The 11932-nt window shown below is 52.8% G+C and overlaps 2 protein-coding genes across 7 annotated transcripts; one reads left to right on the forward strand and one right to left on the reverse strand.

Moving 5' to 3' along the window:
- Positions 1-2467: 2467 nt before the first annotated feature.
- Positions 2468-6049, forward strand: RNASEH2C (ribonuclease H2 subunit C). Of its 2 annotated transcripts, none has more exons than XM_037838730.1 (4): positions 2468-2688; positions 2813-3006; positions 3123-3210; positions 3518-6049. In XM_037838730.1, exons 1-3 carry the CDS (start codon positions 2517-2519, stop codon positions 3168-3170), a joined length of 414 nt encoding a protein of 137 aa, XP_037694658.1. In that variant the 5' UTR covers positions 2468-2516; the 3' UTR covers positions 3171-3210; positions 3518-6049. The 2 variants fall into 2 exon arrangements, with proteins under 2 accessions (XP_037694658.1, XP_037694657.1); XM_037838729.1 differs by having other exon boundaries at positions 2472-2688; positions 3091-3210.
- Positions 3476-10919, reverse strand: KAT5 (lysine acetyltransferase 5). 5 transcript variants are annotated; one of them, XM_037838725.1, is made up of 14 exons: positions 10679-10918; positions 10513-10579; positions 10144-10212; positions 9916-10052; positions 9471-9653; positions 9307-9381; positions 9126-9200; positions 8563-8811; positions 8396-8485; positions 6933-7073; positions 6756-6849; positions 4559-4718; positions 4347-4428; positions 3492-4251 (listed from the first exon to the last, which is right to left on the reverse strand). In XM_037838725.1, exons 1-14 carry the CDS (start codon positions 10688-10690, stop codon positions 4117-4119), a joined length of 1569 nt encoding a protein of 522 aa, XP_037694653.1. In that variant the 5' UTR covers positions 10691-10918; the 3' UTR covers positions 3492-4116. The 5 variants fall into 5 exon arrangements, with proteins under 5 accessions (XP_037694652.1, XP_037694653.1, XP_037694654.1 ...); XM_037838726.1 differs by having other exon boundaries at positions 3515-4251; positions 9471-9626; positions 10679-10917; XM_037838724.1 differs by having other exon boundaries at positions 3476-4251; positions 9471-9626; positions 10513-10919.
- Positions 10920-11932: the final 1013 nt, after the last annotated feature.

The following is an 11932-nucleotide window of genomic DNA, read 5'->3' on the forward strand; positions in this document are numbered from 1 at the left end:
AGACAAGGGGTCTGAAAACTATGGCCTTTGGGACAAATCTGGCTGCTGCCTGTTTTTGTAAATAAAGTTTTATTGAACAACAGCCATGTTCATTCCTTTATGCATTGTCTGTGACTGTTTTCATGCTACAATGGCAGAGTTGAATAGCTGTGGAAGAAACCATATGGTCCTCAAAGACTTAATATTTACTATCTGCACTTTACTGTAAAAGCTTGCCGAGCCCTGCTATAGACAAATAATACCCAATTAGAAAATAAAATGGAAAAGAAAAGCTCAAACTCGCAATAGTAACAAATACAACCTATCAAGGAATAAACTTTAAAATATACATTAGCTATTGTGCCAGTTTGAATGTATTATGTCCCCCAGAAAAAGCTACATTCTTTGATGCAATCTTGTGGGGCAGATGTTTTGGTGCTGATTAGATTTGCATGGAAATACACCCCACCCAACTGTTGGCGATAACTCGGATGAGATATTTCCATGGAGGCGTGGCCCCACACATTCAGGGTGGGCCTTGATCAGTGGAGCCATATACATGAGCTGACAGGCAGAGGGAACTCAGTGCAGCTGTGAGTGACGTTTTGAAGAGGAGCTACAGCCAAGAGAGACACTTTGAAGAAAGCACAGGAGCTGCAGATGAGAGAAACTTGAAGATGGCCGTTGAAAGCAGACTCTTGCTCCCGAGAAGCTAAGAGAGGACAAATACCCCAAGTGCAACTAAGAGTGACATTTTTGAGGAACTGCAGCCTAGAGAGGAACATTCTGTGAGAAAGCCATTTTGAAACCAGAACTTTGGAGCAGATGCCGGCCACGTGCCTTCCCAGCTAACAGAGGTTTTCCAGACACCATTGGCCATCCTCCAGTGAAGGTACCTGATTGCTGATGTGTTACCTTGGACACTTTATGGCCTTGAGACTGAACTGTATAACCAAATAAACCCCCTTTTATAAAAGCCAATCCATCTCTGGTGTTCTGCATTCCAGCAGCATTAGCAAACTGGAACACCTATTATATATGAAGAAAACCTCACAATTGTACAGATAGACACAACACGAAACGTGAATAAATGGAAAGACATATTTTGTTCTCTATGAAATACTAAAGCAAGATTTTCTCTAAATATATCCTCCAGCCAAAGACCACCAGAAACACAACTGCACAACTGTAGTGGAACGAATTGGGTTTATTACTCTAGCACATCATGGAGAATTGTGGGGCATCTCCAAACAAGGAGGGAAGACTGGATGGAGGCTAAAGCTGTGACTGGTAAAGAAGCAGCAGCTTCTTATATTATCCAAGATACGGATGTTTGGTCATTTCTTGGGTTTGGACGGTTTTCATGTTTTTGTGATCTAGTGATCTCTTTTTTATCTTGCTCCTGCATGCTCTGAAGTTGATGTTAGGTGCAAGTGTTTATGTTTAACAGGAAAACCCCAAGGCCAGTTTCTGAATGTCAGTGGCTGCTGTTTTGCTTCTCAAATCTTTAAATTAAGCGCAATTTTGTATCAAAGTTCCTAGTTTTGTATGTGTTTGTTTTGGAGGAAAACGTAACAAAAGATGTCTAAGTGGGTATCTGAACAAATAAACATCAGAGAAGAATTAAGGAACAAAAAAAAAAAAAAAAAAAAAAAAAAGAATCTTGCAAAATCTAAAATACATAAAAGGTTGATAACTCTGACTATTAAAAATAAGTCTTCTCAACCTTTTTTAGGTTCTAAAGAATTGGGGTAGCTGGTGGTGGATACCTGAAACTATTAAACTACAACCCAGAACCCATGAATCTCGAAGACAGTTGTATAAAAATGTAGCTTATGAGGGGTGACAGTGGGATTGGGAATGCCATAAGGACCAAACTCCACTTTGTCTAGTTTATGGATCGATGTGTAGAAAAGTAGGGGAAGCAAACAAACAGACAAAGGTACCTAGTGTTCTTTTTTACTTCAATTGCTCTTTTTCACTCTAATTATTATTCTTGTTATTTTTGTGTGTGTGCTAATGAAGGTGTCAGGGATTGATTTAGGTGATGAATGTACAACTATGTAATGGTACTGTAAACAATCGAAAGTACAATTTGTTTTGTATGACTGCGTGGTATGTGAATATATCTCAATAAAATGATTAAAAAAAAAAAAAAAAAAAAAAAAAAAAATAAGTCTTCTGTATAGCAAAAATCACCCAAACCCAGGTTCGGAAAACAAACCGTCAACTCCAATAAAATATCTTTAACTAGAGATAGGTTGATGTTCCTAATAAGCTAAAAATAAGAAACCCTACAAATCAATATAAAAGGTGTACTTTCTGAAATCCTTTTGGTTTTCTACAAAGAGCACGCACCATTAAAAACAGATTAAAGAGCCTAAAGGCTGGGACTTGAACTCAAGGAAGGGGCACTTGCAGAGGCGCTTCGGCTACGGACTACGCTTCCCAGCAGGCTCCGCGCTGACTGAGCCCGGCCTCCCGAGAGGCTCCGCGCGCTTTACGCGCCAGCTTCGGCCTGGGAGGCGAGCGGCAGGATGGAGAGGAGCGACGAGGAGGTCGCGGGGAAGCAGCGCGTCCACGTGCGCCCCGCCACGCTCCGCGGTGCCGCCCCGGGCACGCTGCACCTCCTGCCTTGCGAGGTCGCGGGGAACCGGCCCGCCCCCGTGGACTGCTTCTTCACGCCCGCCATCCGCCAGGGGCCCGACGGTGAGCGCTCGCGCGGGGCCGCGGCTCCCGGCAGCCCCCGCGCCGGCGCCTGGCTCCCCTCGGTCGGGAGCGTCGCGAGGGCTCCTGGGGTCCGCGGCTGAGGCCCTGCCCCTCCGTCCTCCAGGGCTCGAGGTGTCGTTTCGGGGCCGCAGTCTTCGCGGCGAGGAGGTGGCGGTGCCGCCCGGCCTGGTGGGCTGCGTGCTGGCGATGGAAGAGAAGGGCGCGGTGATGACCGGGCTCAAAGGGAAGCAGGCCTTCTCGGGGGGTTCGGAGAATGACGACGAGGATGAGGAGCTGCAGCCGCTGGAGCGGGACTTCGTGAGCAAAGGAGGGGGTGGAGTTGGAAGGGGTGCGGGCGGGCAGGGGCGGCGGCCCCGAGGTTGAACGGGCCCCCCACCGCAGGACCGCTTTATCGGGGCCACCGCCACTTTCAGCCGCTTTACCCTATGGGGTCTGGAGACCGTCCCCGGCCCGGACGCTAAAGTGCGTGGCGCCCTGACCTGGCCCAGCCTCGCTGCAGCGGTGAGTACAGGGTCGGGCCCTCTTCCTCGGCAGCCTCACCCGTTCCCCTCCCCTGGCTTGAAGGTTGAGGCCGGTTGCCCAGAATCTTGCTTCCTTACTGGATTCGGGTAGCATAATGGGGCAGAAAAGAGCCTGGGCCTCACTGGGAGATGACGTTGGTGAAAGGTGGCCTGGCTTCCCTGCCTCTCTCCTTTCTGGCTGCCTAGAAGTTGGTATCATTCTGAGCAGCTGGACCCCTCCTTGGGTGTGTGGGCCACCCAGTGACTGTAACTTAGAAATCCAACCCTGGAACTGACTCCTGTTGCAGATTCACGCACAGGTGCCTGAGGACTGAGAACCAGCGCTGATCCCTTCACTCCAATAAAATAGCTCTTCACTTTGGAGCCGCTGATCCCATCACCCAATAAACCAGCTGTTCACAGCACCTGTGAGTCTGTGGGCACCTCAGATCCCCTAAGCCGGCACAGCCCACTCCCCCAGCACAGGAACCTTTCATGGCTCTGGCCTTTAGAAACTATTTATTGCCAGGGGTGGTGGGGAAAGGGGCAAGAGAGGCCAGAATTCTGCAGCCAATACCCACCCCAACTCCTACTTTACAAAAGAAATCTTTACACCCAGCCAGTCCTCTGTACCGAGGGCCCCCAAACCCATCTCGCTGTACACAGCTGCCTGGCTCCTTCCAGTCCCTGGTTCAGAACAGGCTGGGCCTGCAGCCAGCTGACCTGGGAGTGGGCCTGAGCCCTGAGCTTGCATGGTGCTGGGCACTAGCCAGCCTTGTCTTCTCCTTTTGGGGCCATCCTCAGCCTCATCTCCCTTGACATGCCTCTCGGGGGCCCCACTGGGGGCAGGATGGGCTGTCGGCCCCAGTTCTGCCAGCTGTACTGGTGCTGCCACAGCACTGCCTGTTCACCACTTTCCCCGTTTGCTCCAGTCCTTGGGAGTGAAGTGCAGACACTTAGAGTCAATCCGAAGGAGCCGCTTGAGCATAGCCCGTTCATGCCCATCCACGATGTCCTCCGACAGTGTGAGGATATACTGGCCCTAGACAGGGAAGAGGGGCAGGCAGGGGGTCAGCCCACGCTGGGTCTGCACCCTGTGCACCCCACCCCACTGTCTCCCCCTGCCTGCCTCTCTACCTTGTAGTAGTTGATGAGGTTGAGGTACTGCAGTGTGGAGATGACATCCTCTTTCTTGATGCTGGTGATTTCACTGATCTCACTGTGGGAGAGCAAAGGTCAGGTCCACTGAGATCCTCACCTCTGCCCTAGGAGCCCAGGAGGGAGTGAGAAAGCCCAGGGACAGGCCATGCCATGCCATGCACTCCCCAGGTGGGCCAGGGCCAGCTCACTTGATGGTAATCTGCGGCCTCTCCCCACTCTCTGACTTCAGCCCCATCAGGATCTCCAGGATTGTCTGGGACCAGTAGCTTCGATAGGACAGGAGGCCGAGATCTGAGAGGGGCTTCTCAGGGGTCCCTGTTTTCCCTTCCACTTTGGAGAGTTCATAGCCTAAAACAATGGAGCGGGAAAGGTTAAGTGTCACAGATTCATGCAACCAAGGTTTAAGAGCATGAGTTGCAGGGGCAGACTACCTGGTTTTCATCCCAGCACTGCCATTCTACTTCTGTGACCATGGGTCACACTTGTCTGCTGTGCCTCAGTTTCCTCGTAAAAGACTGATGATAATACCCATTTTCTAGGTTTGTCATATAATTAAATAATACATTAAGTGCTGGCACCTGGCTGGTCTTTATGGAGTACTCACTCTTCACCCAGGTGCTCAGAAGCCAGCGAAGGCCAGAAGAGGTGGTGCAGGGCAGAGCGAGGGTGGCTTATGGGAAGGAGATGCCATCGATTTGCCTCAGCCATGCCAGACTCCCTGCTGTGTCAGGGTATATGAGGAGGGAAGTGAAGCAGGCCTCCCCATCCAGAGTCCAGACCTGAGGATACTTGAATTCTCAAATCAGTCCCCCTAGCTGTGACCTTGGGAGTCTGCTGCTCTTCTAGGGCAGCCTGATTGGTGGTTGTGAGGACCCAGAGAGGAGGAGCACCCAGGGCCTTCTAAGCCAGAGGAAGGCACTACTCCCAGCCAGGGCCCTGAGTTCTACAGTGGCCTTCCCTTCCTATTCATGCAGCCATCTAGGCACTGGGCCCTGAGGCAGGTGAGGCTGAACCCAGAGCCATCTCTGCTGGGCACTGGCAGTCGGCTGCTGATGAGACCCTCAGGCCCTGTGAGGCCGAGTGGCTTCGTATCTTGGCAGGGTCTTCACTTTCCCGTCAGGGCCCTGGAATACCTCCACCACCTTTAAAAACCCTTCCTCGCCCGTAGATCCAACCAGCCTCATATTGGACCTAAATACTTTCTGCTCTTCTGTTCTTGGTACATCTTTACTGGCCCATCTCAACCTCTGCCCAATCTTTTGTCAGTTTCAAGCAATCCAGTAAGAGAAAGAGATCAGTTATTTGGAGGGAGGAAGCACTGAAGAGGAAGGGGGCAATCAAACATACTCACAGGGGCTCCTGCCCAACTTTGCGGGCTCCACACTGCATGGTCCTAGCGCATCAACTGAAGGCCACAGGGAACTGGCTCCTCAGTGAACACCCACCCTCGAGCTGCCTGGATGGTGCTTGTGCCTTGCCTGACACTGCTGTGCAGAAATGCCCGTACCTCCTTGTGTCCCCACCTGTACCCTGCCTCCACTTGGGTCTGAGTTCCAGAATTCACTTAGGCTGAATGTCTTGAAGAATCTGCCTGCTCTACTAGGCTGAGAGCTTAAGATGTAACTCCATCTTGGCATCATTTGATCAATAAAATTTCTCAATAAAACCATCACCACAAACTAAGTCAAGCCTTGTTGTCTTCAACAGTCAGTCAGGGATCCCTCCCTGTCTCCCAGGGTCAGAGAGCTTGAAAACAAAATTTCTCAAATGTTTGTTGTTGGAAGGGTTGAGTGCTGACTTGAATGGAGTGACAGGTAAGACCTGGAAAGTAGATGGGGCCTCAGGAATTGGAGAGGATATTGAAGAGTGTGTGTGATGAGGGGGTAGAGTTCCTTCTGTGCTTTAGGAGATGGACTTGACTGAATGCAAAGAGCAGGGGACAAATCCATGCAAGTTGGTGTTTACATGTGTTTGCTGACAGCATTCTGAACACTTTTCTCTAAGGTTTGGGGGACAAATGGGGAAATTAACCACTGGCCCCTACCTAGGAACTTGTATCATGGCACACTCAGCGTCTGGCCATAGGCCTGGGCCTGGCATATAAGTCAGATAAGGAAAAGTTAGGTAATGCATATAACCTTGACCAAGAAACAGTGAGGGAAGAATGAGAACCTATATCAGACAAGCAGGGCAGTCACCCTTGTGGGGGACAGAACCTTGGCAGACTCCCATCTTTATGTCTGGCCACCTCCCCTGGGTCTGGACTGCCCAGTCAGGTTTGAAAAGCACAGCAACCCAGCAGGTCTGCCTTGGCCAAAGGTGATGGGGCACTGGCACTGGGCCCAGACCTGCCAGCACCCACTGCCAGCTAGCACAGGTACTCACTGAACTCGATCAGCAGCTTGCCATAGCCCCGGCGCTGGTAGGGAGGCAGAGTCAGGATGCAGGCCACGTTATAGTCTTCCGTTGACTCCTTCTCCTGGAGAAGAGGGGCGGGTGAGTGTGAGGGAACAGGACCTAGTTCAAGACAGGACTGGAGGGACAACCTGGCTGAGCACTGACCTTGGAGAAGTAGCCCACGATATGGAAGCCCTTGCAGTCATATTCCGTCATGACATAGAAGAGGAATGGGTCCGTGTCGTAGTACAATGTCTTGTGATCCAGGAAACACTTGGCCAAAAGACACAGGTTCTGGGAGTAACTCTGCAAAGGGAAAGGCCTGTCACCACTCTGGACACCCTGCCCTAAGATGGCCACTGGCCCCAGGATGGCCAGATGCTGCTTTGTTCCTGCCATGTCCCAGGCTGTTTTGATGAGCCTTCACCCCTGGCAGGGCCACTCGGCTGAGAAGCCTATGCACCAGCCCATGACGGGCTCCAACCGCCTGCCTCCCATGAGCTGGGCAGGTCTACCCCTGCTTCCCAGAGCTCCACGCAGGCCAAGCCCAGAGGCCTCTACTGTCCTCTGCTGTACTGAACAAAAGTCAGCAAACTGATACGGCCCCACAAAGTCACACTCTGACCAAGGCTTGTAAAAAGCTGTGGTCTCTGCTCATGTGACCATCTCAGGAGTCTGGCTGTCAAAACATGCAACCACCACCACCCTCTCCCAGTCACACTTCTTGAGAACTGATCTGCCATTCTGCAATGGAGCTAAGGAATTCTGGAATTTAACAAAATTACAGCCTTAGGGGTTCTCCTAGCAAAATTATTAACCTTGCTACTTTACCTCTCCACACACTTTCTCCTGTAATTTTAACTCCCGGCTGCCCAAAGGCGCTCAGTAAGACAGAACACTGGTAAATGGAGCATTTTCTCCCAGGCTCCCCACCACCAAGGCAGAGCATGGCCCTGCCATCCTAGGTGCTGCCTCTCCCTCAATGCCCTCTAGGCTCCAGGAACGAGGGCAAGCTCACTCTCAATTGTCTTTCCAGATTATTCCCTCCTACCTTCCCACAGCTATAAACCAAGACAGTTTGTAGCCCTAAACCTGTAGTGTCCCCCACTCCTCCCCACCTGACATCTCTCCTACCACCCTAGCTCAGTCCCCTGTAACAGTCTTGCCTCATCCTCTCATCTCTGCCGGTTAATCAGAATAATCTTCGCATTTTACACATGCTATTTATGTACAACCATACCTGCCCTTCAGAAGTCCAATTCTTCGAATCCCCTTATCCCCCCTAATCCTTCATGTCAAGGTTCAAGGGCCACCTCCTCTGTGAAGCTTGCTGACCACCTCCGTTGGGTCCTAAGAACCCAACCTTTGTTTCATGACATTTATGACTCTAGAATGTAAGTGGTTGTTGGCCCGTCTGTCTCCCCTGTGGACTGAACACTCAGAGAGCAAAGACTGTCTAATTTCTGGTCCTCTTGGTACTTCCCAACTCCTGCCCACAGCAAACATAAACGGGTTGAACAGCTCCATTGGCCAGACCGGTCAAGGTTTTCCCCAGCAGGAAGAAGTAGCCCGTTTGCACTCACACAGGCCCCCAGAGCCAAGGACTCCTGTCTGCCCCAACCACTGACCTTGTTCTTGCGTCCATCAATCTCAAAGAAGGAGATGGTGCCCTTGCGGTAAATCTCATTGCCTGGAGGGTGCCGCAGGTCACACTTGGTCTGGGGAAGAGAGGAGGATCAGGGGTGGGGGCAGGATGGGGAGAGCTGGGAATGCAGCCTCCTGGGGCCCCTCATACCAAGTGACGCTGCAGACACTTGAGGCTGCGGCCATACTTGAGGCAGAATTCGCAGAGGTAGAGGACGGGCAGCGTGGTGAGCTCCTGTGGGTAAGGGGAGAAGTACCACGGCTTCAGGCGGTGCCGGCCCAGCTCGATGCACTCAATGTTCTTCATCCGGGTAACGATATCGTCGTGGCTCCGGTCAGACACCAGGCTGCCGGTCATGCGTGGTGCCGACGGGATTCCATCTGAGCTGTCCTGGGAGTCCTGCCAGGGCCATGGAAGACACCAGGTTATAAGAACTCAAGCAGGACACTCCACAGTGCACAAAGTCCCTCCCAGGTTTCCCTGTTCAACCCTCATAACAATCCCATGGGGGAGACACTATAATCCCCACCTTCCAGGTGAAAGACCCGATCACTCGATGACTGATCTGAACCAGCTCTGCCTGACTCCTAATCCCTCCAACACCAATGCTGCCCACCAACTCATGTTGATTTTGAAAACAGACACTAAGCTCTCTAACCTGCCTGCACCCCCTTGTCACCCAGCTTCCCCCTTTCCCTGCTCTCCAGACCCACCTCATCGGTGCCCAAACAATTTGATTTCCGCTTCCGTCCTGGCTGAGCTGCCACTGCCCTACGAGCTGATCCATTCTGCAGGTGAGACGGTAGGAACAAAAGGGTGGCTATGAGATGGGCCTGAAAAGGGCTGCCAGAGGGTAAAAGAGAGGAAGGGAAGAAGAGAGTTTGGGGAACTCACCTGGGGAAAAACGGAGGCTGGAGCTGTCTCGCTGGGCACCGGAGTTGCTGGTGAAACCACCTCCACCTTCCGTTTCTGCAGAAAGAAACCAAGAAAGGTGGGTCAGAAGGTAGAGAAGGTGGGACCTGAGAGAAAAGCAAGGTCCCTGGAATTGCTGAGGGTACCGTGGAGCGGTGGTTGGGCTGCAGGCAGGAGCTGGAGGAGAGCGGCTGGTCAGGCTCGCCACCGGGGATGGCCTCCCGCTCCTTGGGCAGGTTGAAGCGGAGTGTGATCTGGACCGGGATTGGCAAAGTCTTCCCGCTGGCCTGGGCGGAGGCCGGCTGTAGAGATAGGTCCAGGGTCTTCCTCTGGGGTGGGGATGGTGGTGGATTGGGGGATGCGAGGAACGGGGCCTCAGCACCAAGTGATCAAACCCCACCTCTGCCCTCTCAAGGACACATGAAGAGCCACTGGACTCTGGATGCTGTGTCTAAAATTTGGCCCCCATCCTTTGCAGGCTAAAGCCAGGGTGGGAGGAACACTGCTTCCTGCCCATTCAGGAGCCCCTGAAGCCAAGAGATGAGAGAAGCAGGAGGCAGGAGAGAAGAGGAAAGTGGGGGACCTACTCACCACCTCTCTCTCTGGAGAGCCAGGGCGGGACCCAGGAAGCCCGTTCTTGGTGGGAGTCTTGGCCTCCTTCTTGGGGAACTGGATCTTCTTTAGGTCCAGCCGCTCGTGGGTCACCCATTCATCCAGACGTTTGTTGACTGCAGCAGTGGGGATGGCTCAGGAAGGAATGCCAAAGGCTGCCCCCTACCCCTTCCCCGCAGCCCCACCTCACCCCAGCCCAGAACTCACAGTCAATGTAATGGACGTAGAAAAGCTTCCGGCCACTGATGTCCTTCACGCTCAGAATCTCGGCCAGAGCTGTGGGAAGAACACAGGCAGGGGCCTTAACCCAGCCAGACCATAAGGCTCCACTCCCAGGCCTGATCCCTAATCCCCAGCACTTGGAAGCTCTCACCCAAGATCCCCTTCAATCTCCAAGTATAATCCGTCTCCAAGCCCCGCCCCGTCCAGCCCTTAGCAGCTAAAGGCCACGCCCCTCCCTCTCCGGCACCCCGCCGCCCCAGGATTCCAGAGGCCACGCCCCCTCCCGGGGTTCGGTTGTCTCGCTCCCGCCCCTCACCCTTAGCTTCCTTGGCCCCGCCCCCCGACGTCACTCACGCCACTCATCCTCGTTGTCCTGGTTCCGCCGCAGCACGGGCAGGCGGCAACCCTCGATAATCTCCCCCTGGGGAGACAGCGCGGCGCCAGGGTCGGCTACTGGGGGGCCTCGGGCTCTACCCACCTCCCCTGGCTCCCTCCGCCCCGCCCCGGGAACCGGACTCACCACCTCCGCCATCTTCCCTCCCTCCACTGCCCTTCCGGCTCCGCTGGGCGGCGTCACTTCCGGGATTGAGCGCACGCAGGCCGAGGCCTCCCGAAGCCGTTTGGAAGAAAGAAGCCAGCGAGACGCCGCCGCCCGGCCGGAAGTGGGGAGCCGGCCGGTTGGGCTGGCAGGAGAACGGGGCGTTCCAAGTCTTGTGCCGGATCCTGGGTGGAATCTCCTCCCTCCGTGCCCAACTATTGGAGGAAAACCGAGTCCGTCACGTGACGCTCACTGAGTGCGAGGCCGGTCATGTGGATGCGGCGCTGGTCACGTGGGTGGGACGAGGGTTTGGGCTTCGACTTGCGGCTCTGCTCGGGTGTCCCCTAGTGGCGGCGAGAGGTGTGGCCGGGGGAGAGCTGCAGTGGAGGGAGGGAAGATGGCGGAGGTGGTGAGTCCGGTTCCCGGGGCGGGGCGGAGGGAGCCAGGGGAGGTGGGTAGAGCCCGAGGCGTGCGGGGACTGAGCGGGCGAGGAGCGTCTGGGGAGTGGAAAGTAGCTGCTACGGAGGATGGAGAAGTGGGTGGGACTGAAACTGTGAAGGGCCTTGAATGCTGAGCCAAATTGATGGACTTCATCCCTTAGAGACGAGAACTTCTGGAAGATTTCTACCTCTGTTGTTTGTTTATTAGGTTTCTGATTTAGAAAATAATACGTGGGATTATTCATTCATACGCTCAGCAACTATTTAGTGAGCCCCTACTATGTGTCAGGCACTATTCAAAGAGTCTGGAATACATCAGTGAACAAAATAAAGACCCCTGCCCTAATGGAGCTTACCTTTGGGGAGGTAGAAATAGTAAACAATAAACCTAGTGAAAAAATAAGTCATTTTAGCATATTAAAGAGGGATAAGTGTTATGGAAAACAAAAAAAAATTGAGCAGGGTAAATTTTTAAATTTAATTGCAATTTTAGGGTGCTTAGAGCAGGACAGCTGAAAACGTATTATTTGAGCAAAGGTTTAAAGGGGCAAGGGAATGAGCCATGCAGATATCTGAGGAGAAAATATTCCAAGAAACAGACGGCAGTAAGGGAGGAAAATCCCTAACCTGACATTATCACAGGGAAATGGTCACAGTGAACATCTTGACTGTCTTGTAGACCAAGGGTGGATAAACTGTGGCTATGAGTCCAAATCCAACCTATTGCTTGCTTCCCTACAGCTCATGAGCTAAGAATGGTTTTTACATTTTTAAATGATTGGGAAAATTCATAAGA

Source organism: Choloepus didactylus, chromosome 6, assembly GCF_015220235.1.
Source record: "Choloepus didactylus isolate mChoDid1 chromosome 6, mChoDid1.pri, whole genome shotgun sequence".
In the NCBI taxonomy this organism is placed as follows: domain Eukaryota; kingdom Metazoa; phylum Chordata; class Mammalia; order Pilosa; family Megalonychidae; genus Choloepus; species Choloepus didactylus.

Excerpts from the sequence above, each read along its gene's own strand:
- RNASEH2C (XM_037838729.1), top strand. The coding sequence starts at position 2,517 with ATGGAGAGGAGCGACGAGGAGGTCGCGGGGAAGCAGCGCGTCCACGTG. Across the intron at positions 2,689-2,812 it reads CATCCGCCAGGGGCCCGACG|GGCTCGAGGTGTCGTTTCGG; the intron begins GTGAGCGCTCGC and ends TCCGTCCTCCAG. Across the intron at positions 3,211-3,517 it reads GGCCCAGCCTCGCTGCAGCG|ATTCACGCACAGGTGCCTGA; the intron begins GTGAGTACAGGG and ends CTCCTGTTGCAG.
- KAT5 (XM_037838724.1), bottom strand. The coding sequence starts at position 10,690 with ATGGCGGAGGTGGTGAGTCCGGTTCCCGGGGCGGGGCGGAGGGAGCCA. Across the intron at positions 9,201-9,306 it reads CAGCCTCCGTTTTTCCCCAG|AATGGATCAGCTCGTAGGGC; the intron begins GTGAGTTCCCCA and ends TCTCACCTGCAG. Across the intron at positions 4,429-4,558 it reads AGGCCGCAGATTACCATCAA|TGAGATCAGTGAAATCACCA; the intron begins GTGAGCTGGCCC and ends GCTCTCCCACAG.